General features: G+C 38.5%; 1 protein-coding gene across 8 annotated transcripts in view; it reads right to left on the reverse strand.

Annotated features, from left to right (window-relative positions):
* Nhs (NHS actin remodeling regulator) overlaps positions 1 to 27,634 on the reverse strand; it is a 326,152-nt gene that overhangs the window by 4,850 nt on the left and 293,668 nt on the right. For 6 of the 8 annotated variants that reach the window (XM_011247800.1, XM_006528766.3, XM_030251268.1 and 3 more), the window contains exons 4-8: positions 11,336 to 11,398; positions 8,883 to 9,075; positions 6,033 to 6,164; positions 2,066 to 5,044; positions 1,660 to 1,786 (exon numbers count right to left, since the gene is read on the reverse strand). In XM_011247800.1, coding sequence (XP_011246102.1) covers positions 1,660 to 1,786; positions 2,066 to 5,044; positions 6,033 to 6,164; positions 8,883 to 9,075; positions 11,336 to 11,398 — 3,494 coding nt within the window. The remainder of the gene's footprint in view (positions 1 to 1,659; positions 1,787 to 2,065; positions 5,045 to 6,032; positions 6,165 to 8,882; positions 9,076 to 11,335; positions 11,399 to 27,634) is intronic. The other 2 variants (XM_030251266.1, NM_001081052.2) reach the window with 1 other exon arrangement.

A 27,634-nucleotide genomic window follows, 5' to 3' on the forward strand; every position in this document is an offset into this window, starting at 1 on the left:
CTCTGGTGGCATGTTCTTTACTAATTTAAAAACATGTGTGGTGAAGAAAGTGTGAGCTTTGCCTTTCCACATTCCAGAAGAGAATGATTTTACTCAGAGAAACCTCTGTGTTTGCTATCTTTGCATATCAGTGCTTGGTACCACCAGAAGGCAGTATTCTAGACAGAAAATATTGGTTTATCATCAGAGTCAAATCTGTGAGGTGTACGTATTTCTACTTATATTAAGTTCGGATACTTAATTTATTCAAGACAAGCACAGAAAGTGGTATCCTATTCCAATCTGATTATCTTTTTGATTCTACAACTCATATACTGCCCACTATTCCAGATATACCATGTGGTTCTTTGAGGGTTCATTAACTTACATAGCAAATTAATAATCTGCACTGAGCTTGGAGATAAAATGTGAGGGTTAAAGAATATAATTGAATGTTAAACATCTGTGGTGAAGAATGTATTAGTGATTCTTGCGTTGTTTGTGAGGAAGCTTGCCTGCTAAGGTACACACAGAAGGTGCTACTAGTAGAATCCTTAGGAGAATGCAGTTGCTAAAGAGTAGTGTTCCTGCTTTAAGGAAAAACAAAAAACAAACAAACAAACAACACAGAACCAACAGAAAACAGAAACCCTTTAAAAAGCAGAAGTCCAAAGGATGAGAGGAGAGATTATAAACTGCTTGCAAAGAATTTGCTTCCAAAATCGTTAAGTCTGTGAAAAAGGAAAGATAATCTTTAGGTTCTTTCCTTTGGGAATTCAATCTAGGTCCCCAAGGCAAGGGTTAAAAAGGAGCTTATGTTTGTGGAGAGAACACGTAGCATCATTCCGTTCAATGGCTATGAGTTTGCTTTCAAGGATGGGTTTTTTTGGCTCTGCTTTCCTGGTCAGCAGCTGTAATGAATTGTTGCAAATATGGGCCAATGATAACAAGTTACACAGGTACAAAAGAGCTGTGTGCATGAGCAGCAAAGGCCCAACCATGTTCCAGGAAAGCAACCCAGATCTGACCTTTCAATTGAGAGAGATAAAAGTCAGTGCCATGAAAGAAATTTAACTTTTAAAAAGAAAAGAAAAGCTGAGATGATCTCAGATTGTTTTAGCAAATCAACATATGTTTAGGTCAGCTAGTGTGAGATTACAGATTTGACAATATTTTGTAGACTCAAGAGATGACTTAAAAGCCAGGATTTAAGAGTATAAGTCAATGGCAGTGTGTTTGTATAGCATGTGTGAGATATTGAGATATTGGAGTTGATGCCTAGTACTGCAAAAATAAAAATAAATACAAAACACAATATATACAACAGAGATTACACTTGAGTTTAACTCCAAGTAATTTAACTATAATTGTTTTCACATGTGAATTTCTTCCAGAATGTCTTTCCTCAGGAAATCATTCAGTCTCCCCTTCAAAGCTTCTCACAGAACTCTCTTAATTGAACTGTCTCTCTCTATCTAGACTAATATTTTTAAACATGCATACACAGCCTATGAATTTGATTGAGAAAGATAATTCTTTCCTTCTTGCTTTTTTGTTGTTGCTGTCATTGAGTGTAGTACAGGTTCAAAATGCTTCCCCATATTTACATTCAGTGAGAGGCACTTCAAAAGCAAACCCTTTTGTGTGCCTGTTTCTGGAGACATGGTCCCACTCTCTCACCTGTGAATGACTGCAAATAGGTCCTCAGTGGTTCGAGGTTTGTTTGGAGACACAAACACACCCTCAGCTCCAGCTTGAGAGTCCTCACTGAGTGGTGAAGTGATGGAGTCATCACTTGGTGAGGATTCTAAAAAACAAGAAGAGAAGTATCCTTAAAGGGCAGGAAAACCTCTCACTACCCCGTTCTCCTGACTCGGGGATCAAACAAACATAAGGTACCTTACCATGATTTTTGAAATGAAAGAGATAGCTGTCAAATCTTAGTTCCTAAATAACAGTAGCTTTTTTCTCAATTGTTTTAATAGGTGAAAAGAAATGGCGGAGGGAAACCAACACCCAGGGCTCCAGAGAAAGAACCTTCACCACAGGACACACTCCCACCCTAACATAGGTATCATTAACTGACCTTTCAATGAAGTCTCGTCCATACTTCCTTGGGTCTCCTCTGCTCTGCTGTTATCAGAGGCACTTTGGGGTGAAATACCTGAAGCAATATTTTCCTGTTCAGAACATTTTTCAGGGAATGAATTTACAGTTGACATCTCTGACTCATGGCGGATAGTCACAGGCACTTTGTCATGGTGGCGGCTTATAACACGCTGATGCTTATATTGACTGCTTATGTCTGTTACTCTAGTTGATGAATTGGCTTGAAGTGTGATTCCATCCACAGATTCTGGTTTTCCACCTTCTTCCCTGACTCCAGAGGGTGCCTTCTGTCCTTGCTGTACAGTGCCATCTGGACTAGCTCCATACTGTATCATTTTACTACCCAAATCACTGGGGCGGGAAGCAGACACCCTCTGAAATCCTGTTGAAAATCCACAGTTCTTACTTAGTATGTTTTCTGAGATAAGCTCGCTTTCCATCTGTATTTGTTCTTTCATCACATTTGAATCTGGAAGATTGCTGCTAGCTGAGGTTGCAGTTTCTGGATCACCATGACTCTTTCCATCAAAATTAGGGTTCTTTTCCAAATGCTTCTCTGGTCCCATCTCAGCTACAGAGGAATCTAAAAAGGGCAGGAGGGTATCTTCAGCAGAATACTGGCGTGATATTGATTTCTTTGCTGTGTGTGGCCTTGCCTTACTTGGAGATAAGGAGGCCACAGAAGCCGCTGTGGCAGCATTCTCTTCTAAGTAGGGGAGATCTGTATTATTGCCCTCCTTTTGCCTAACTTCTTCAGACTTACTGATGGACCTCAGGTTGACAGACTTGAGAACTGTTGGTGTAATTGCAAGAGACGGTGCAGGATTTGATCTCGGCATATCTCCGACTGTGTTTTGCTTATGAGTAAAAACATGCAGTGGGTGACGGTGGTGGAATGGTTTATTCAAAACATGAAGAGCACTTAGGTCAAGATGAGAAGGAGGTATAATTGGTAGTTCAAAATCTTTACTCAGTGATAGGGCACCATCTTTTAAAGATGGCTGCTGTAGTGAGGATTTCCTTTCTGGGACTTTAGGCTTTCTTTTGCTACCTCCAGGAGACAATGGTCCTGAAAAGAAAGCTGTAGGGAAAGAGGAGGTTGGCGTTTCTGACTGGCTTGAGTAGCCACTTGATGGAGATGCTAAGCCAGCCAGCTTTTCTGGTGAAGCCAGTTTATATTCATTGTCAACTGAAGGAAGAGATGGAGTGGTTGCTCTTGATTCTGATTGGGATGTTTGGGATTCAGAACTCTCTGGAGATTTGATGCATTCAATCACTGTGGTACCCGTAGCAGTGCTAGAATTAGATAAGGATCTGTAAGGATCATTCGTTTTCAAGTCATTCAGAAGCCAGAGGTCTGCATAGTGTGTTGATTCAGCACCTTCATCTTTGAATGGTGAAATGTCTGGAGTGTCCAACTGAGGTTCCTTAATAGCATGTTCACTCTGGTTTATCCAAGAAGAGTCCAGCTTTGCAGGCAGATTGGCATTTTCCACACGAGAAGGCGTGTTGGAGAAATCAAGAGGCAGCTTCATTTCCCTGGAACTGTGAGGCAGGTGCTGACCACTGCTTATCTTTGGTTCTTTCTTCTCAGAAATGTCTGCATTTCCATCAGATTTTCTCAATGATGAGCTACGTTTAGGTGGAGTTGGCTTTGCCTTTGGTTTCCTGAAAGAGATGCTTGGTCTCCCCTGCCTCCTGTGGTCTAAGTATTCTTGCCAGGCACAGTCCGGAAGAGCAGGAGGAACCCCGACACCCTGACCATTCTCTGGGCCTAGGCCTGCATAGTGACAGACATAGGTCTTATTACCTTTGAGACCACAGTCAAAGTGCATCGAGGTATAGTATCCTTCAGTGTCCACTGAGAAATGAGAGCTAGTATCTGCTTTGTCTGAAGGAGACTTTTCCAGAAAGCTGTCATAGGTGCCCATGCTTGTAAAACTTGGGCATCCCAAGCTATCTGCCTTCGGACGCTCAGGACTAAAATCTTGGCGGCAAGATGCATCATGATGGTGGTGTAGATAATTCCACTCACTGTCACTTGTATTGCTGTTGTTGGGGTCATCCAGCAGATCTGCAACAGTGGAAGTAAAGGAGTTTGTCCGGTGGCCTCTTACTTTATCCAAGTGGTCATTGTACTGTTCTGTCACAAAGACACTGGCATCTTCATTAGCATTAGGAGCAGTGTTCAGTGACAATTCTGAGTCACAGTGAGAAGAGCCCGTGAGGGGAGGAGAAGCTGCAGGAGGGATTGTCTCTGAGGTCTGTGACGGGCATGTAGAGCTGCTCCCACTCCAGTTACCACTGGATGACTGGTGGTCTTCTTTCTGGTCCATGTGGCTGCTAAGGAGGACACTAGCTGTGGAAATGCAATGGACGGGGCTTCCAAAGGTGTCCGAGTTGGAAGAGATGTCACAGCTTCCAGAGTCAGCCGCCATTCGGGACAGACGTGATCTCCCTCTCTCACTTAACTTTTGCTGAGGGCTGTGAAGATGTTGAGAACATGCTAGGCCCAAAGCAGGCTGGTGTTCCTGTGTACTTGGGCTGCTTGGAGCTTCGCTACAGTCATTAGGGGTTCTTTCATGGTCACCCACGAAACGTTCTCCTTCTTCAAATGCTGAGGGTTTAGCACCTACTTTGGGTTCAGCATCTCCACCTCTATTTCCCTCCCGAGGAAGGCTCCGAGATCTTGTACGGCTGCTCACGACAGGAGTAAACATGGTATCGCCTTTGTCTGCCAGGGCAGAGATGTTGCCAGCTGAATGAGAAAGGGAAGCTGCGATGCTTTGACCCCTTTGAGCTCTAATTCTCCTTCTGGATGGGGCAGCAATCAGAATATCTTCAGTTTGACATTCAGAGTCCCTGGTTCCGGACCTCCTATTGACAGTGTTGGAGGGGTCTGGGTTTGTGTGCACAATCACATTCCTTTCCCTGGCCACTGGTGATTCATCAGAATCTAGGGCACATGGAAAACATGGTAGGATATTACATCTCAACAGACTAACAGGCATTTTGAGGGTTATTTATAAATCTGTGTGCTACCATGTTAGAACTTTCTCTTACAGAAAAAAAATCATTATATAAAATTAGGAGAAAATGAAAATGCTTTATGTTCCTGAGTTTGTCTCTGTTTTCTTCTATTTGTATGTGTTGTACACTCACTCTCTCTCCCACACACACACACAGACACACGTCATGAATACTCATTGAGAGAAGATATGCTTTTTGTTTTTTATGAACCACGTCTCTTCACATTAATTTACCCTAATAACTGACTGCTTTCGTGAAAGAAAGATGATTTAAAAATATCAAAAACAAAACAAAACAAAAATCCCTTAAGTACAAAACCTAAAGTACTGGCCACTATTTTTCATTTGTGTTTTTGTAATACAAGCATAATAGAATACAATTCATAGATTTCATTATAAAAATTAAAGTCTTGTTTAAATATTTTGAAATTGGTACAAATATTATAAACACATTGAACAGAAAAAATCTTTAAATGTCCCCAAAGATTTTAAAGTTTTAAAATTTCCTATTTGAATATGTTTAAAATTTATTTTAAAAACAATCACATAAAAGCACAATTTCTCTTCAAATGAAGTTACAGTTTAAAAAAAACCAAACCTTCTTGCATTGAACGTTTATTCATATTTCCTATCTTAATGAAATGTTTAAGTAGGCAAAATATTATATATCACCTGGAAGGCTTGAATGTATATGCCTTGGTCTATAAGGTTAAGCCTTTGTGTTCAAAAACAAAGTTAAAAAAATAATGCCAAATGAATACAATACTCTGAATACAAATAAATATACAGTACTTTAAAAGTACTAAAATTAAAACATTCAATATTTCTAAGGAATGTTAGAGTTGAAAGTAGTACTCTATCTCATCTCCTTATAACCCCCACTAGACAGAAACCATGAACATTTTTATACCACACCTATTTCTTGTTGAACTCTTCTGGGAATCCCAGAGATTGTTTTCCTTCTCCTCAGTTTTCGTCTCCTCTGTAGCACAGATTGTGAATGAACAAGAGAACAGCGTATACTTGCTTCTCTGTCAAAACCAACACCTGCAACCCACAAATAATTCTCATTAGCCTTTAAGTGGCCGGCAAATTTTCAGTTGCCTGGAACACAGCGATAATTATCGATTGGAAGTCAGGGAAGGCTTTGCATTAAGCTTGTGAATGACTGTAAGGGAGCCCTTCTATAGTCCTTATTTAAATGCTGCAGTACATTAGACTTTACTTCTACATACAGCCTCCCACAGCAGCTTGCGCTGCCCAAAGCAACAAGCAAAAGAAGAAAACCAGAAGAAATAGGAAGAAGAGAAAAGGATGTCAGCAAAGCTCTCTCAGGCTGAACTGGTTATAACCTTTAGACACTATTATTTACTGGTCTATTTCTGGGCTCCCTGAAACTGATACTTTTGTATAGTAGATCTGTGCCCAAGATGTGAACCTAACATATCCTGACCCATTTCTTCACTAAAGGCGTCTTTGTGAGTTTTTCTCCTTCCATCTCCCATGTCCAAACTTCCTCTCCAAGTAATTATACACACACACACACACACACACACACACACACACACACACACACACACACACTGCTGTGAGGAAACATAATAGCTTCAGGCTTTCTTCTTTTCACTAATTATATAAATCAACTTTCTTCTTGCGACTAAATTGGATGCTTTTTGGTTTAGAAATAAACATACTAAGGAGTTCTTGTTCCTGTCCTTAAATGGAACTACCTTCTGTACAAACCAGCTAATAAGATAAACTCTCTAGTTTTTAAAGCATTGTTTGCTAGTATGCATGTAGGGGCCATCCATGATGCTTATTAGTTCTCTATGGTCACATAAGCTGCACTATTGCGGTTTTATTAAATTGTGCAGAAGAAGGTAAGGAATTCAAACTGTGTATGGCACAAGCATACACTGTAGACTTTTCAGTGAAAGCAGTGGTTCAGAAAGCTGAAATGCTGGGCTTTGAGATTTGATCACCTAATTATTTTTTTCTCCTGTTAAGCATGGGGCTGGATGGGTTGTTAAACCTTGGGTCAGCTGTATAACATCACAATGTCAACAGTTTCTAGGCTCATTTTGAATTATCTGTATCATGGGACGAATTATTACAATGCTCTCAGAGAATTCATATAAATGAGACTTTCCTTTCTTGGTTCCAATCAAAAACTAAAATCCTTCATTTGAATCCTAATGACTATTGAATACATGATATACAGACACTGTGTGTTATATGGACACCATTAACAATGTTCTCATTAAAGCTCTTGAAATCAACATCTAATCTGGGCTTTCATCTTGAGAGTTCCTGAAATAAAACTGAAAGAAAAATCTTCTCCTCTTCCTAATCACAAGATGATGGCCTATAATCACAGTACTACATTTAAAACAAGATTTTTACTTACAGTACCAGAAAAGAAGCAGTGACTGCTAATAGTCAGATGTTCCCAGACTGAAAATTAGTTTAAAAGGGTGCCAGAATGATCCATGGCACACGAACTCCTCAAACACATCTTATTTAGATTATAGAGGCCACACAAGTGCACATCCTTAGAATAATTTATCCTATAAGTCAAATAGGTCACCAGGAAAATTAAGTCCTAGCTCACGACACAACTGGCCAGTGCATTAGAGTACCTCTTATGCAAGAGGAAAAGAATATCTGTCCCAGATACCTGGTCCATCTGCTCCCCACTCTAGGTGAGAGAAATCTGAGTGGAGTTGATAATAGCAAAGTCCAAAATGCTTTCTCAGGGGACATGCAGTCTTTAGTTACAGGAAATCAATACTAAGGCAGTCAAAGTATGCTTTTTAAAATTTTTTCATTATATAAATAAGATAAAGGGAAACTAGAAGAGGTGTTTAAAAATACCAATGGGAGATCTTTTAATTTGAGGGAGAATGGTTGAGAATAAAGTATAGTTCTCTGATTTTCTCTCTCCCTCCTTCTCTCTGTCTCTGTCTCTCTCTGCCTCTCTCTGTCTACCTGTCTCTGTCTCTGTCTCTCTCTCTCTCTCACACACACACACACACACACACACACACACACACACACACACCCCACTATTAAATCTATCATGTTGTATACTAATCTATAGCTCCCTTTAAAAAGTAAAACATCATCTGATTTACAACTAAAATTCCCAGCTCCAGCTCCTGAATTCACTACTTCTGCTAATAGACTTTGAAGAAAAGTCCAGCCAGGCTATCATCCTATGTAGACAAATTATGCAGACTTTCAACAGATACAACAGCAGAAATGGAAAGGAAGCCAGGCTTGCCAATTTAAAAATACAGTTCACCTTTCATCTCTACATATTTTCAGGTCAAAAATGTCTGAAATCAATACACTAGTCTAATGGTCTTTTAGAAAAAGCCCACCTTCATCTAGGGAAGCATGAAAACAGATTTTCTATTTGGGAACCTTACTTGCAGTTTTAAAAACCTGGGTTTTGCTGCTTTCTTTAGCATGGTGCCACACACAATTATCATATGATTAATCACTGCCAAAGTGCTATTTGGTGATTTTTTTTCAGAAAGAAACTGTCATTTACATAACAAGCAGTCCAGCAGAATATATGCAAATTGGCGTTCAAAACCGGATAAAAGCTTACTGAATATCTCCTGGATTGGATGTTGACAGAAGATTTCTTGCTCACAACAAAATGGTATTCTTAGCTGATAAGGGAGGCTAACAGCACAGTTTTGGACAAGTTTAATACATAGACCCAACTGCCCCTAAAGGAAAAAAAGGAAACGATACCGGTGACATTGATGGGAATGATGCAAGAAGAAATCACTTGGGCATCTTGTTTCATCTTCTCCTCAGGAGTTGGGAGAGGTAGTGCTTTGTTCCAGTTGGTCTGCTTATCCAGTGTAGAGGGAACATTGTGGATTGGGTTTTTCGGCCTCTGCCCTAGCATGGCATCTGTGTCTTCATCCTCTGGAGAGTGGGACTGTGAACAAAATACATTCAGATTCAGCTCCCATGGCTTACATACGTAAGGGATTTTATAGTTCCATTAAAAAAATAAGGATAGAAATAAACATATAGGACAAAGAAAACAGTTCTAGAAAACAGTAAGTACAACTAATTAAAAGTTTTGTTTCAACAGTGAAGAGAGACAGAAGGGGGAAAAATGGGCTCACAAAGCATGGTTCTCAGTGAAATAGAGTTAAGAGATAGGACCTAGACCTTCAAACTGAAGAAAACTGCTTGTCCTTAAGCCAGTGGAAGGGAGATCTACTTTCTGTATCTTTATATTGCTGCCAGTTCCTGTCAAAAATCTTGAGACCTCTAGACCATGGTGATCAAGGAGTCAGATGAACCACATGGCTATAAAAATGCTCAGAAACTATGCAGGGAAATTCAAGACATGAAAAAGTCTGGCTCATACCACCTGGAAGATAAGCCAGCCTACTCCAAGAGGCCATCAAAACTCCAGGGGTTAATTTCACTGCAAGAAGACAGCTTTGGTGAATTACATTTTTAAAATTCAGTTTAACTGACATTAGATGGCCATGGAAAAGCCAAATAAAGCCCAGTACCCAACTACAGTGGAACAGACACATCTGGAGGGAGCAGACAATCTCTGGAGGGAAAGATTCGAGTGGTTTTTTCTTTCGAATTTGGATGGGTAGCAGAGTTCTAGTTTATTTTCTTTTGGCTTTGTGGTACAAAACTTTCCTTCCAGCTGTGTAAGTTAGAGGCTTTGAGTTCTATATGACATTTGAAAATTGTCTATCCAAGCCTTTGATAAATATTAATGTTGCCTAACTTTTATTTCAACCTTGGGCTCCAGGCCCAGATTATTCAAAAGGCTCCATTCCACTTTTGGTTGCAGGGTTGGGTTTCTAAACCAGTATAATAAAAGACCCAATTTCCACCACTGAACCTGGTTTTCTTTATACAGTTTAGAGAAAGATAGGTAACTGTATAAAATAAGTAATTTTTAAATTTCAATAAGGTTTTAATAATCCTCTGTGCTAAAACCAGGATCACTTAAAAAAAAAAAAACTATCTAGACTTCACATTGGAAACTGTCCTATTGGCTCAGGATTGCATATGTTGTCAAATGAACTGTCTTCAAGTCTCCTTAAAGTATAAAGTCCAGAGCCCCTTGCTTAAAGGAAAGTCCAGCATTTACTTACCTTATCAGAGGTTTCTGCAAAGCCCCCCAACACACCCAACGGTATATAATTTCCCCCCACCATGGGAAATTTGTGTTCACCACGAATGGTTTAAGTAAAATATTGCACCTTCTTTTCGCTCTTCAGCTTTTGTGCAGATTCCCAGGGAAGTGAAGAGCTCAAATAAAGTTGGAACACAAAAGACTTTGTTTCCTAGGTAACTTTCAAAAAGAAAAAAAAAGTTTGGTGCATGCAGAGAGGGAGAGAGTGGGGGGGGGATGGAGGTGGGAGGAGGGAGGAAGAGAGACAGAGACAGAGACAGAGACAGAGAGAGAGAGAGAGAGAGAGAGAGAGAGAGAGAGAGAGAGAGAGATCAGGGAACACAGGAAAGCAGAGCGCGGGAGAACCCAGCAGAAGAGAAAACCCCACCACCAGAGGCCTCATTTTGCTGCGATTCCTTCCTTGAATAACAATGGACTGGAAAGGGCTAAAGGATAGTGACCTGACTCCAGGCTCTGACTAGCAGCCAAAGGACTTTTTATTTAAAGGTGACAGGGACAATTGGCTGCCAGAGAATCCTCTTGTCTTGTTAGGCCTTTCTTTCTTTCTTTCTTTCTTTCTTTCTTTCTTTCTTTCTTTCTTTCTTTCTTTCTTTCTTTCTTTCTTTCTCTCTCTCTCTCTCTCTCTCTTTCTTTTTTCTTCTTTCTTTCTTTCTCTCTCTCTTTCTTTTTTCTTCTTTCTTTCTTTCTTTCTTTCTTTCTTTAAATTTGAGAAGGCAAAACTTTACAGTTCTGATAAATACAGGGAAAACTAATTTCTTTTCCTCAAACTACAAATTCCAGAAGTGGTGATAGAGGGTGCCTATGTTTAGTACAACTGCAAATTGCAACTCCAAGGGGGATGTTAATGGGGAACGAAACCATAACAGGGTTGTCTTTAATTCAAGTTAGGAGAATACCACTCTTCAACTTCATTCTAAAACTATTAGTTTAAAACAGGGTTGCAATAAAGCTAAAGAGAGAAGAAAGGGAGAGTGTCTGAAAAGAGCAGGATAAGGCTGCAAAGAAATGTTCTCAGAACCAATACCTTTCTACTCCATGGGGCCATGTGGCAACATTCAGTGGGGGAGGGCGAACGGGTGCTGTTAAACTATGAAGATGAAATGCAAAAAGAAAAAAAATTAAAAAAATGTACACAACAGTATGCCCAAGTTAGGCCAAATCTATGAGAGTAACAAACAACATTCTGGCAGGACTCCTCTCCTTCTAAGTGATTCTGTTTTGGTTAGGAGGACAGACCGACTCTGGACCTAGAGTTCTTCAATTCATATCCTGGCTACCTGGCTCCTACATGATCAGACACAATTCTTTATCATCTGTAGTAAGATAGGTGAATAACAACATCTCCCCTCCAGGGAAATTCTGAGAATTACATGTAGTGTGTTTAGAAAAAACTTGGCACTTAAAGTGTTCTATATGCTACTTTTACAACTGTGGCTAATTTTATCTTTACCTTAGCTGTGAAAATGTCTCTGAAACTCATAACTTTCCCAACTTTTGTGTGTGTGTGTGTGTGTGTATATATATATATATATATATATATATATATATATATATATATATATGCTTATGTGTATGTTTGAATGTATGCAGATGCGTGTGTTATTATGTATGCGTGTATGTGCACGTGTACCTGGAAGTCAGAGGCTAATCTCAGGTATCATAATTTCTCATGAGCCGTTTATCATGTGGTTTTTGTTTGCTTTTGTTTTCATATCTGTGAAGGTCTTTAATTGATCTAGAGCTTACCAAATAGGCTAGGATGTCTGGTCAGTGAGTCCCGGGGATCTGCCTGTCTCTGCCTCTCCAGCCCTGAGATTATTAGTGTGTACCATCATACATATTTTCAAATCTAGGTCTTCATGTGTTCAAGGTCAGCACTTTACCTACTGAGGCATCTCTTCAAATTCACAACTTACCCATCTTTCCCATACAAGTCTTGATAATTTGGAAAGACCAATTTATTTTCTTTCCTTAGAATGACTATTTTCCCATAAAAATGCCCAATCTGTATCACCTTCTCTAGACTGCTCAAATTTCTTTCTCTCTTATTAAGCTTATTTTAAGACCACTGGCTTCATGAGTGTTTCTCTTTCATACAGACCCCACATATGGTTTAATGGTTGACTGCCAACATCTTACAATACTTAAATTGAGGAAGAGGCCCTGTATTTTATTTTGTATTAGATGAAACAAGTCATATTGCCAATTTTGCTTGGATATTAATTTGGCAATCAGCATTCTCTCTTCAGGATCTATTAAGAAAAACATTGAAATTCCTCTTGCTTGCTTGCTTTGAGAAAGACTCACTATCCAGTTTGTGTTGATCTCTAACACACAGTGAGGAAAGTGCCTAAGCCCTTCAGGTACTTGGATTACAGGCATGTACTACCAGAAACTCTTTAGCTTCTAGCAAGTGAGAAGACACGCAGGCTGCATATAGCCCAGGATAGCTATGAATGTAGGGCAATATACAATTTTAAACTTACCCAAAACATTGTGATTTCTTAATTATGTTTTTTTTTCAGTAATATGATTTCTATGTAAGGGCTTTGTAGATAGCATTGTTGTTGCAATACAAAAGGCTAGAAATAGCTGTGAATCTAATCTATACCAGCTTTGGATTCAGTTGTGCATATATTATTGTACTTACCTTATAGCAGGGCCTTAATATAATACAAAGTATCCTAGAAAACACACACACACATACACACACACACACACACACACACACACACACACACACCACATTTACCTAGTAGATTGTAAATAAATTCCTGTATTTAACTTCTTCTTTTAGTCTTTCATAATACTAGTTGTGCGCCCTCATAAGAACCTACCAAAATATTTGCTCACTCAAATGATACCAGAGATCTGTGTGTTTTAGCAGTTATGAGAAAACCAAATAAAATTAGAGGCATAGCCAAGGTCTCAGGAGGGAATCTCTGTCTTACTAGAGTAAATGCATAAAACCAGACAGGAAACCACCTGAAATCTTGGTTCTGTAAGTGAATTGGTATGGGTGGATATTGAACCTAACTATTCTATAGGTTTTGAGAACCATTCAAGATCTAGTTCTAATTTAAGTTTGTGAGTTTTAACTGACAGGGTTGTTCATTAATTTTTATAGAGAGCAAATGTCATTTCCTCATGCCCAGTTTTTAAGATCTAGTCTAAGGCTCCTTCACTTAAAGAAATGTATTAGAACTCAGATTTGACTGCAGTTCTATACTGAGCCATAGATGATGTAGAATTCTCATATAAGAGAGTGGAATATGTAAACTAGAGGAACAATTCATAGAAGCAATTGAAAGGGAGCCTCAATATGTCAAGTTGATATGGGAAAGAAAATTGCTACAAAAATTCAAGGCTTTGTATCTCATAAAGAAATTTTCAAAAAAATAAGAGACTGCAGTTCAGGCAACATGAATGAAATTTATATTGACAAATGAATTTTGTAGTTCATCATAAATCTCTCAAGTCAGCTCTTCTGCTGAGTATTTTTTAGGAGTGAGAGATGAGGAGTGGGTTTTATTTTTTATTTTTTAGTCTGTTTGCAGAATCTACCTACATAACAAACAAGTAGGAGATAAAAGCCAGCAGTGACTGAGGGAGGCCTTGACTGAATCCAGACAATGCAGACCATTGGTTTAGGCCACTATAATCAAATCAAGGTCTCCTTGGATTATACTCCCTCTCTCATTTTTGGTAGCAGCTCCAACCTACAGCATACAAATGCTGAAACTGAATAGCCTTGAGCTTTGGAATGGAGAGATGGTGCTCTTTGACTTCTCCACCTACTTCTAGTTATGATACCTGTATATTTATAGTATCTGTGAATGTCATATTAAGTGAGTTATGGTTTTATATCTGTCATGAGTTATGAACTGTCTAAGTCTTATGTTTGAAAGTGTTCACTTGCCTGGGTGTTAGTCAAAGGAAACAAATGATTCTGATTGATTTGGATTATATTTTTATATGATGAATGTAAAAATCAGTTCATATATTTTTTCTCTAAATTATCTAAGAAACAAGATTGCAATCTACTGCTACCTCAGGGCATCTCTACTTGGATCAGAGTGCCACTCCTTAATAGGTACTGATGGATACGTTGAGGAAAAGCTGGGCATTGATCAAATTTATATAAACTAAATTATTCTTTAATAGCTTTATGTAAATGTACCCCATTGCTCATTCAAAGAAATGTTAGCCATTATTTATTCATAACTGTATTACAACTGATTCAATAGTATTCTATAAATATTTGTTGTGTTGCTAGAACCTCACTGTGCCCAATATAAAGAAACAAAAATTCCTGTTAAATAAAATTCCTTCTAAAGAAATGACATCAAATTATCCCCACCTACACATCATTTTTCAGTACAGCTCCTAATGCACGTTAAAAATGAGACAGCATAGGAGAAAATAAGACAACATCAGTAAGATGCATACAAAACAACAGGTAATGGACGACTACCCATAGGGATCCCTGCTTTTGGAAATATTACTTAGTGTAGAAATGTTTCTTTAGAATAACTGTGTGGGAAGAGTGTTCTGAGACCACCATTTCATTCATTCAAGGGCATTTCTTAGAGGAAGGTAAAAATCAGTTCCTATGCAAACTGTCAGACTCAAAATAAAAAAAAAGAGTTTCTCTCTCATCTACAGTGTACTCGCTATATAATTCCTTTTAACTTATCTATATTATTGATATTTTCATCAAACATGCTGAAGAAAAAATGAAAAATCCATTTCCTTCTCTTTTCCTAGGCTTTCATTTTGGCCCCTCTGCCATTGATTTTGAGAGGCCTCAGACAAAATTACTACATTGTTGACTAATCCAGGATCAATCATGCCCATCTTGCTGCTAACAATAGATTTTTTTTCTTTGATGTCTCCCCTCCATTTTGGTACCTGTGGGCCCCATTGTATTTTCAAGTCATTTCCCCTCACGTCTCATAAGATTGCCTCAACCAAACCCAGAGTTATGATCAGTGCTCAGAAGAAGAAATAACAAATATTATACTCAAAAGTAGCCAAGGAAATTTCTCTACTGAACCTTGAAAGGATATTTTCAAAACTCGGTCTTTTCTGTGGTGTGTGTGAGAGAGAGAAAAGTCCATCCCTTGACTTTTTTTGGCTGTGAGCTTGTTTTTCTCCAAAGAGTTCAAGATTTCCTCAAATCTATCTCTTAATGCCAGAAGAAGAGGAAAAAAAAATCACTCTCCTCCACATTTGACTTTCTGTTGGGCTTTATTTCATATGCTGATAGGGGATTATTTTGCTTCAAAACTTGCCAAAAGACATCTGTTAAAATGTTGTGGGTATTCCAGCAGGAAATGTTTTGAAAAATTGGCTCTGGTTTGTGATCTAACTGATACCACATGGCATTTATAGCTGTCGAATTTCAGAGCTGATTTACGACTATCATGCTGTCTTAAACCTGAGAAGTATTTACTGGCAAGGAAGTGTTACCATATATTAGAATACAGGAGTAAAACCTTAGAGTGAATATGTCCTTTACAATCCATACCAGATTTCTAGTGAGGCGATGTGGGCTTTTAATATCACTCTGCCACAGGGCTTGTTTGTCCTTAGACTAGTCTCAGCACTAATGTACATACTATGGCCATCTGTGAGATGGAGGAGCCCCATCTGCCTCAGATTCTTCTGTGCAGAAGTGTATGTGGATGTGTTGCACATAAATATGAACCACTTTGATCTTTCTCCAAAGCTTAAAGAAATTTGGCAATGCCTTCCTTACATGTCACTCTATTGCTGCCACCATAACAGAGCACAGTCTTTCCCTTGAGACTATCTCAAAGTCTCCCACTGGCTGGTGCTGTGATCGTCTTTCCAAACATGTTCAATAATATAATTTTTGATTCATCCTTTCTTTCAATGTCTTCAACTCCTACACTCACCAAGCTGACTAAGCAATGGCAAGCAAAATAATGAATGAGGAAGAGGCTTAGGAGATATCCTCTTCTTTTCATCGGTTGAGCCTCATCCTCAACCTTCAGGCTCCTCAAAGGCATTTATAGCTATCAAATTTCATTACCTCTACTTAGCTTGCCACCCTGAACTCCAAATTTCCAATCCTATCACTACATACTCCAACAAGCTTTGAAGCCCAAAGAAAACCAAACTGGCAAATATGCACTTATTAAGGTGCTAAGAACTCCCCATGAAAAATGCCAAGCGAATGGCACTGAAGCAGAATTCAGGACAGACACAATGGTCTGGGGTCAGGAAGGGAAATGTCTGGGAACAGATATTTATCAAGTTCTTCTTTAGCTACTTTATGCATTCAGATCTGCTTAACGTGCTAAACATTGTGATTACTCAAACCTGGGGAACATTCGCTTATCATTGATAAACCCGCCGTTCATACCTTTACTAGTTTACCCAAATGAACGTACTCTTTACTCCCTCCTCAATTCTCCTGCAGCATTTTGGCAAAAGAAAACATACAAAAGATAAACAAGTGTTTACAAATGGGCTTTCTATCATCATTCACTCGGCAGTTTAAATGTAAACCATAAGGAATTACATGCAACAGAGGGTCTGCACTGCAAATGATTTCCAAGTAACATCTACTGTTGGCAAAGATGTGGAGCAACCGGAATGCTTTGAAATTGATGAGAGTTGTTTAAAGGTACAACCCCATTTGAATATTAGTAAGGTTAAACATATATTTTAATTTCCTGATGGGTCTATGGAAGAAAGGAAAATAAGTATATCCACAAGAAACCTTGCATACATTTTTTTACAGAAGTTATATTTGTAAAAGCCAAATAAATATAACCATGCTATTAGAAACAGCTAACTCAAATGCCTGCCAACAGCAGAATGATAAACAGATTGTGGAGTCCTGCATTCATAAAACTGTAATACCACACTATAGTCTTAAAAGTACACATGGGCTAAAGAGATGGCTTAGCAGGTAAAGGCATCTGCTTCAAAGCCCGATGACTTTGGTTTAGTCCCCATTGTCCATCTGGTAGGAGGGGAAAACTGACTTCTGCAGGGTTAACCTGCATATGCATTCTATGGCATGTGTACCTATATATACATATAGGCAAAATAAATAAAATATAAAAGCACACGCTATTGATAATTCAAGTTTGGTTTTAGAAAATGTGTGAAACAAGCTAGGCCCATATCAATGACAGAGCAGTGGTCTTTCATATGCATAATACCCTGGGTTCAATCCTTAATGTTTCAGGGAAAAAAAATTAAGAATGTTGAGGAAAAGAAACCACACACACACACACACACACACACACACACACACACACACACACATACACCATGTAGTCACTCTGTTTTTAATTACATTCTGTTGGTAGTCATTTGGGATGTGAAATCTACCCACAGTGAGAAAAGTTTGAATGACAAGGGTAATGGTGCAAGTTTTATCCAAAAATTGGCTCTCTGAAAGCAACCATTCAACCATAAACATTTTGCCTTAGCTGAAACAGAACAGCAATTTCTGGGGTAACAGAGTACTAAAAATATTTTAAAGTTCGGGAACACTTTGTTTAATCACGGGTTATTAATGAAATATTTAAAACACACAGAGCTTAACAAAATCATATTTGGAAGCACTTGTGGAAAGTAGGCCCACATAATGGAAGAGAGGTCTGCAGGGAGAACAGAGTGGAGAACACTCTGTACCTACTGCTTAGCTCAGTCATTCACTCTCAGGAATTGCTCTGGACTGTCAAGGAGAACACAAAACAAGGCTCACTTGACACACTGACTGAGAGTTCTGTGCCAGTAAGTTTCTTATCCATTCCCTGTGGCCAATTCTGCCAGAGATGGGAATCCGTGCCAAGGGTCACTCAGCTCCATCAATCTTCAAGTGATGTTAACAGAAAATAAAAGATACAGGTGAGGAAAAGGCCGGTCCTGCTTTGAAGCACAAGGAGGAAAAAGTCTTTGAACTGCTACAAACACCACAACCCTTTCACTAGAATCAGAAGGGCCAGCAAGGGGAGTCAGCAGAAGAAGCCAGAAGTGGGAAGATGTTGCCCCATTTGGGTCCCATTCCCATTGAAGTTTTACACAGGTAATTTAGGGCAGATGGACAAAAGCTTAACAAGTCATCCTTAGCCTCACCACAGCGAAATCTGAAAGAGCATAAGCCCTTCTCTCACTCACACCATGTAGCTCCTGCCTATGCTCATTTGACTCCTTCATGGATATTGTCACATGTACATACTCCAGATGCACTGCCAGTATTGGGGCACAGATCTGCTCTATGACCTTCACAACTTTCCCTGTGCTATCACTTTATTGTCACAATGTCCCCCACTACTAACAACTGGCAACCACTAATCTGTTCTCCATCACCATGGTTTTGTCCTTTTGAGAATGTTACATGAATAAAATTGTAGAGTATCTAACCTTTGAAGGCTAGATTCTTTCACCCAGAATAATGCCTTTGACATCTTTCCAAGCTACTATGTATATCAATAATTCAAATTTTTATTGTGAAGACACAATATTCCATTGTTTGACTATATTTTGAATAGTATGAAAGTCTCAGGTCTGCAAGAGAATTCAACCTGATTCTAATTTGTAAAATGATGTATGCAGACAAGTAATTTTATTGACAGTTCCACAGCCAGGCTAATATTTTTAAAAGATTTTCAAAACTAAATTCTGAAACAAAGCATTTTCTTTCTTTTTCACAATATTTAATGTGAACCAGGCTCCCTGGTTAAAGCTTTCTTTCATCAGCTATTGTGCTGCTGATCAAGTGATTGTCTGTTGCTCTAAATCTGTTCTCCTGCATTCTGCTCTGTGATGCTGGGGTTCTACAAATACTTCTGTCTTCTTATCTGTTCTCCATTAGTTTCTGCCACTATAAAGAGACTAGAAAGCCAGAAAAGGAAGAAGAGGCTTTCTACTCAGTCTTGTAGCATCATCCTAGCTATGGTCCCTCACCCCAAGCTGGCAATTGGATTCAGCTATAGTCTGTATCTACATGCCAGGCACTATGCTGATTTCTTTCTAGTCAAACACTACATCAGAATAGACCCTAACAATGACAGTCACCAGCAAGATCCATCTAATGTCTGAGACAGCAGGACAGGCAAGCTAATGTGAAGTGTGCTAAGTATCTGGCTCTGAAGTGCTATATTGAACTAATAGCAAGCTCTTCTTTTCCAGTGTATCACCTTTTTATCACTGTGACAGTTAGCTGAGCAAACCAATGTAAAGGAAGAAAGATTCTGGCTCATAGTTTCATCCTTATGGGGCTGGCTTGACAGACCCATGAGTAGAATGTTCATGTTATATCATGACAAGAAGGAGAGAGAGAGAGACAGAGAGACACAGACAGACATATGTGAATATCCTCATGTATGCATGCTTTCCTAATAAAAGTATAAAAAATAAAAGAGAAAAATAGGTGGGGGAATTTTCCCTCTATTTTGTTAACATATAATATAACATCAATTGAAATAATATAGGTGGTTAAGTGTTGTGAATCTATATTATCATATAAAATTATGAGAGACTAAAAAAAATGAAGCATTCCTCCAGGTATTTTGCTAGGGATTCTAAAAAGAATATATAATGCATTATTGGTTGTATGTGGCATAGTTATATTGTGTTAAGCAGAATTATGTCTTTGTTATTGTTTTCACTTAGAAATTAAACATGATGTGAAGAGACATGATTGGGTATTAAGTTGATGAGGGATAGACTTATGATAGCAGATATTGGTTGTTGCCTTGATGGTATCTCAAATCAACTAAAAGACAAGCTGCTGGGCATTCTTTGGAGGGATTTTCTTGATCAGACTGCTTAAAGTGGTAAGACCCACACTATATATGGGTGGTATCTTGTGGTGTTGGTTCAGATAAAAGTACATGAGAGAAGGAAACTGGTTTTTTGCACGCTTGTTTCACACTTGCTGGCAAGTTCATCTATCTTGTTGCTTCCATGGCTACATTCCTTTGCTAATATTAAAGTCAGAGTCTTCAGGCTTCCAACATAGCCTGCTGAAGCCTAGCAGCTCTCCAAGAATCCTACATGTCTCTGAAGCCAGATTCAGATTGCAGAGACATATAGCATCATGGACTGAACAACTACTGCATTCTTTACCTCTCCAATGTGAGACAGCCATGGGTGAACTACCCAGAGCATATCATGCTAGCCAATCTAGCAAAATTTATTTTGGAGATATATACATACATATATACGTGTGTGTGTGTGTGTGTGTGTGTGTGTGTGTATTCATTCTATCAGTTCTGTTCTCCTAGAACAGTGGTTCTCAACCCATGGGTCGACACCCTCAACAGGGATCACATATCAGATGTCTTGCACATCAGATATTTACATTATGATTAATAACAGTAGCAAATTTATGGTTATGAAGTAGCAATGAAATAATGTTATGGTTTGGGGTCACCACAACATGAGGGGCTGAATTAAAAGGTTGCAGCATTGGGAAGGCCGAGAGCCACTCCGCTAAATAATCTTATCAAATCTGGCCAGTTTTCTCATTCATACCCACTCTCTCACTTGGGATCCAAATCCAGAATCGTACTTTGCATTTAGTTCTCAAATTTCCTTAATCCCCTTCAATTTGTAGTAGTTCCCTAGCCTTTTGTCTCTCATGGTCTTGACATGCTTGAACAATAGTAATCAATTATTTTATACAATTGACTTAAATTTAGATCAGTCCTCTGTTTTTGCTGAGGTGACTTTGTTTGGCAAGAGTCCCTTGTAACTGGACTCTCGATACATCTTATCAGGAGGTCATATACAGGTATGTCTCATTACTGGCCATATTGCCTTTCACCACTTGGTTAAAATTGTGTTTATCAGGCTTCTGAGTTAATATCACCATTTCTTTGTAACAAAAATCATGTGGGTGATAAATTTGCCACTACACAACTATCCTGTTTTTCAATGTTTTTCACCCAACTAACTTTCATCTATTGCCTCTTGACTATTGCCTGCAATTTTTTTTTTTTTGGTCACAGTATTTGTCTAATTGATGATCTTTTTTCAATATTACCTTTACACTCATTAATTAGAATTATTTTGTAAGAAAGAATGTCTATCCTTCATATGTTAACATATTTATCTTTTTAATCCATTCAGTAGGGCTTCTGGGGATATGACTTAGTGAGAAAATTGTCTGCTGTGGGAATATAGGGACCTGAGTTTGGAAATCCAGATCTCACATTAGAAAGCCTTGCATGGTGTACTTGCCTGTAACCCCAGTGGAAGCAGAGACAGATCTCAAGGGAACTAACTCACTGGCCATCCAGTTTATCTAAAACAGTGAGTTTCATATGCAATTGGAGAAACAATTTAGGAATCTATCTCAGTGTCAAATCTCTCACCTCTGAATGTGCTTGCATAGGCGAACACACACACACACGACTCATAGCGTTTATCTTTTTATATTATATGTAATTACTACCATTGCTTATTTTACTGCTCAAAGTATACCAAGTTGTCCAGTGACAGCTCCTTCAGGTTGTTTACTATGATCTCTTACATGCTTCCCTACTATTTTGTGAGCAATCTCATATTTTGTGATACTACAAGATAATCCAAACTTATCTTATATTTTCCTAACCCAGTCTCAGATAAACCTTTTCTTTAAGGAGTCCTTTTATTATATATTGCTATTTCAAAGACAAGATCTAGTCACTAGATATGCTCAGTGTCACCAGAGTTCTTTAATCCTACAAGGTTTCTGAGATAAGCTAGGCAATACATAGCTATATATTGATACAAGCATGCATATATTTACTTTCTGTCTACATATATACATAACTGCATAAATATGGATATATATTTATACTTCAGATTCCAATCCTATACTTCAGGGCTCATTCTTGACTTCTCACTTAGCTTATTTGTACCTCCTTTCTCCAGTGGTAGCACTGTATCAGAATCATTCAACAGGGTAATTAACAATCTCCACTCTGGACTGCAACTATACGATCTAGATAAAGATACAAACCTATCCCACAGTGAGCTATTTCAGGTGGTACACATGTTGAGATGAGCATCTCAGTGAGCAACTGGGCACCACTGCAAATTGGACCATCCAGAAGGCTGAGTGGATAGACAGTGCTAGATCCACAGAGTTTCAAGGTTTTCGAGAAGGTGGACCTAGAGCAGAATAGGACATCTAATTTATTTTGTTAAGATTTTATTTTTATTTTTAAATTACCTGTTTAGGAATGTATGAGTTTGCACATGTGAGTGCAGTGCTCAGTGTGGCCAGAAGAGAGTGCAGAATCCCCTGAAGCTGGAGTTAAAGGTGGTTGGGGACATCGAATATGTTGGATCCTGGGAAATGAGTTTGAGTCCTCCAGAAGAACAGCAAGTGTCCTCAACTGCTGAGCCATGCCTCAAGCCCCTGGGCATCTAACTGTTTGGCCAAAGGACTGAGACTAACTTGTTCTTTGGGAATAGTATTTAAGAAACAGAACATGAGAGTTGTCCTGTCCAACTATTATTCCCTTCCTCTTCATACTATTGCTGCTTGACGTTAGCTCCAGAAATGCTTTGTGAACACAAAGCCACTTTTTGTGTAAATAGAGTATAATGAAATGGTGTCCCTGGTCTTTTTTTTTTCCTCTTCTATATCTATTTCCTGGCTCTTTATTTACAAATGGTATCGTAAAGATTTATTTGTTTATTTTATGTATGTGAGTACACTGTAGCTGTCTTCAAACACCCAAGAAGAGGGCATCAGATCTTATTACAGATGGTTGTGAGCCACCATGTGGTTGCTGAAAATTGAACTCAGGACCTCTAGAAGAGCAGTCAGTGCTCTTAACCACTGAGCCCTCTCTCCAGCCCCTACAAATGGTATTTGAACTGTTCTGCTGATGAATGCCACTTATCAACCTGATTTGAGAAAAGAAAAAAAGAGGGAATCTTGCCAGGAACCATCCAGCTAAAGTCTGTCACTAGATAGATGTTATAATCATGCTGCCTTCCCTGTCCTGAGTAGTAGCTCCTTCAGACTTTTCCATACATCTTTTGCTTCCTGCTTCTCTGTTATCCACTCGACCCGTCTCCTTGGTCATTTAGACTGCCAGATGCATATTACTCCTTAAAATTCACCTGTTCTGTTTGGTACCCCAAACTATTCTGTAGTCTACAAGTTTATATTTTCCTTTCCCCTGTGATGTCTCCCCAGAAGCTTTTCAGGAACCAACACACCTCTGGGAAGAATGTGACTGTGTTTTGGTTCATTCTCCTTCTCCCCACCCTCTCCCTCCCCCCTCCCCTCCCCTTCCCCCTCTCTTCTCCTTCTCTCTCTTATCAAATGACTGCTGCTTTTTGGAGATGTTCTTCCTGGCAAGTGAGAGGTAGAGAGGCCCATGTTCAGGTGGCTTGTCCATTGTTCCATGTTCCCCAGGCCTCTGAGTTCCACCCACGCATCAGTGTGGCACACCTTAACATTGTACTGTTATCAGTAAGCAGCCATGTGCCTTCAGGTTTGCTAAGTTTTGGGGCACCACCACCACCAGAATGGCTGCTCTGACAATTTGCTTGGGGACCTTCAAATCCCCCTGAGCCCATTCCTCTGCTGCATCATTTATGCCTTAATGTTATGTTCATTACAATGCTTTTTCCTTCATGTTCCTAAATAAAAAGATTGCTGCTTAGGGAGTACTTAATTTCCCCTGGTCAAGATTTAAAGATGGCTTTCAGAGTTTTTAAGATTTTTATACTTGGCAAATGACTATGCTTCCTGTGGTCAGCTCCTAACAAAAATAGTACAATAGTAGCATTAGTTACCTAGTTACACTGGCTTTCTCCCTCCTATGTAGACCACTGCTAATCCCTTAGAAACATGGAGTCTGGCACTGATGACACAACCAGTGTTGGAATGAGCAGACGTTTGAGCAAGCCAAAATAGCTTCTTTGCCAAAGTCAGTTAGATTTAAACCTCACTGGATAAGGCTGTTGACATCCAAAAGTCTGTCTGCATAGTCTCTTCATTCATATATCTGTCTTCAGCTGTCATTCTCTGACTCACTGTTTACTTACTTCTTTCCTTGCTTATGAAGGAAAATATATATACAGTTCTTAAAGGAATGGCTGATAATACCACTACAAAAAGATAGAGAATGGATAGCAAGTGGGGAGCAGGCAGGATGACAGAAGTATCACTCCATGAGATATTCACTATGAATACAGGGGTTGCCTAAGAGTCATGTGTTAATCAACGGAGGCTTTTCAATGTGCGTAAAGTCCTAAGTTTATGGCTTTTCCTCTCTTAGGTGTATAATAATCCATTTTAATCTCTGCCTGGGCTTGATTGTTCCATTTCAAATTAGAATTATAGATGCACAAATAAATATGTTTAATTATAATGAAAGGAGGCCAAACCAAAATATTTTTTCCCCAAAGTTATCAAGGTTAAGCGTTTTCTTTCCCTTTCTCTAGGGTGGGTTTATCATTCATTTGTGATACAGTTAGGCTGGTTTATTATTGCTTGCTTTCCACTTGGGGTTCTCCTCACATTCTAGTTGATGTTATTTATTTATGAGTTGAGGATGCATGAAATATCACCTGGGTTCAAAGATGACAAGGTATGCATAAACAAAAGCAACAACAACAGCAGCAGCAGCAGCAACATAAGCTCTAAGAAATGCCGCTCTTCTCCAGCCCCACTGCTTCCATTCTATTCCTTCATTCTTATCTTCACCCACCCCACTGTAGGTAAACCAACCTCATTTGTTCTGATTTATCTTTCCCCTACAGCCAGTGCTGTTATGCTCATTCTGAAAACTTGCATTAGTTCCAAAGCAATTGGTATCTTAGGAGCATGATTTGAACATAATGTAAATGTTGTGTTTGCTTATGCACGATTTCATACATGAAAAACTCTTAAGTGAATGCAGGGATTGGCACCTAGCTGAACTGAGCTGTAGAAGAATGCAAAACATAATTCAGAAATCCAGCAGCTACCACGTTCACCTTGTGGATGGGAAGCCTATTCACACTGTGTTACAGCCTTGCCTCTAATTTTTTATCAGCCTCCTTCTATCCTTTCCCAGGAACTCACAAACTGCAAACCTTGTGATGCTCCTTTTCACAAGCAAACAACAAGGATTTTTGTTTTTCAGGATGGATATCAGTTTATTGTAGTATTTGTGTATTTCTCAACCATTTAATATGGCTCCTGGTCAGGCTTTGTGGGATAGGCCTATAATCACAACAATTTGGGGTACGGAGGCAAGACAATTTCAAGTTTAAGAATTCAAGACCATCTTGGACTACAGAGTAAGTTAAAGGTCAGAATGAGCAATTTAGAAAGACCATATCTCAGAATGAAAAGTAAACAGATGAATTGGGATGTAGTTCTGTGGTAGAGAACTTGACTGGGCTCACTCCCTAGTAACACACACACACACACACACACACACACACACCTACACCTATACACACACACACACACACACACACACACACACACACACACACACCTACTCACATACACTGTGGATTTCCTTCTTATGTGTGTCATAGGAATCTATGAATGCTAAGTTCCTAACCTCATTTTATCTATAATTTTCCCCAAATACAGGGAATATCTTTTAATTTCATAAGTCTTATATTTTTAGGAAGTTTACTGAAATTTTTCTCATACAGATATTATATATTTCTGGAGGATTAGTTCCTAGATATAATTACCCTCATTATTGCCACAGATGATAATCTAGCACTATTTGCTCTAATTGGCTGTCATTTGTATAAATAAAAGCACTGACCTTTGTGTGTTGACAGTCTGCTTCCTTCCCAAATGTGTTGATGGTTTGAATTATTTTCCCCCTTTAGTTATTAAGAAACTATCTACCATACTGTTCAGACAGACGCAGGGTTACTTCTTTTTCAACTCTTATCTGTTTATTTGATCTATCTTATTAAACTTCACTTCTTAATAATCTAATCCAATATTAATCAATAAAAGAGATGGTGAGCTTTTGTGTGTCCTCTTCCAGACTTTAGTGGAAATGCCTCTCATGATTTACCATTAAGTAAGGTACTAGCTTTTGAGCTAGAGCATATGTATATTTTGTCATGCCAATGAATTCAATTCTTATTTTCTTGAGATTTGAAAGCTTAGAATAAGTAGATTGTAAAAGATTTCAAGCATTTCCCAAGGATATATTCATATTGTGTTTTCCCTCTTAGATCTACCAATATAACATATGATGCTAATAAACATCTTATTATTGAATGAAGGACTTTTCTGGTTCTTTGCCGCTCAGTAATCTAAAGCTTTCCTGCACCATGACTATCAAATGTTGTTTATAATATTCTTACTTTAGGAAACATTGACATTTTGAATCTAAGTCATAATTTTTACAAGTGCTCTATAGGTATGTTTGATAATAATATCACCAGGGCTTGAAGCTTTATTGGTAATTTTTTTTAAGTTTTCTGTCTCCTATCTAATTTTTGTCTGTTTGCTCTATCTTGTACTGAGAGAAATGTATTAATGCTGTCTAGTGGTACAATCTACCTATCTCTATATAGAGATATATAGACAAATATCTACCCTATAGCTTTCGCACTTCATAAATGTAACTGTTTTGTTTATCAAATTAATATAATAAGTGTTATATTTTAAGTCACACTGTTTTCTTATTTTAATTATTTGTTATATCGTTGTTCTGTCCTTTATGGAATCTTCTAGAACATTTCATTTTAGGTGTGTTTCTTGTATACTGTGTATAGTATGATGTGGCTTGCATAAGACAAATTGAAAGGGCTTCTTTTAATGTGCACATTAAGCTCACATTAATCGACATGACATTCAGATATAATGTGAAATTGTGTGTAATTTGCTGTATTTGTTCATTTCTTTCTCTTTAAAAATGTGCCAACTTTATCAAACCATTTTTCAGAATTTGTCCCTTTTCTATCATTTGAACCAATAGTAAAACCTATTGCTTTTTCAGTTGTTGCTGGCATCCTTGGTGGACTATTCGTTGCCTAGACAAAAACCAATGAGGCAATTTTATTGCCTTATTTACTGCTCTATTGTCTCATGTTTTAGTTATATCATTTCTGTTATCACATTTAATACTGTACATTATTAGTTCAGCACCCTTATCTTCTCCATCTTCATAGTTCTGGATCTGTATTTCCATGTGTTAATATGCACAATAACCATCACTTTGTTGACCTTCTCTCATCTTTTCCCTAGTTGGATGACATTTGCCCGTTGGGGGATTCCTCACAGAGAGGAGTCTTTGTCCCATGAGATTCCTCATGAGTACAAACTTCTCTAAGTATCTCTGTTTGAAAACTCCTCTTT

The sequence above is a fragment of the Mus musculus genome, chromosome X (assembly GCF_000001635.26).
Source record: "Mus musculus strain C57BL/6J chromosome X, GRCm38.p6 C57BL/6J".
NCBI classification, from domain to species: Eukaryota; Metazoa; Chordata; class Mammalia; order Rodentia; family Muridae; genus Mus; species Mus musculus.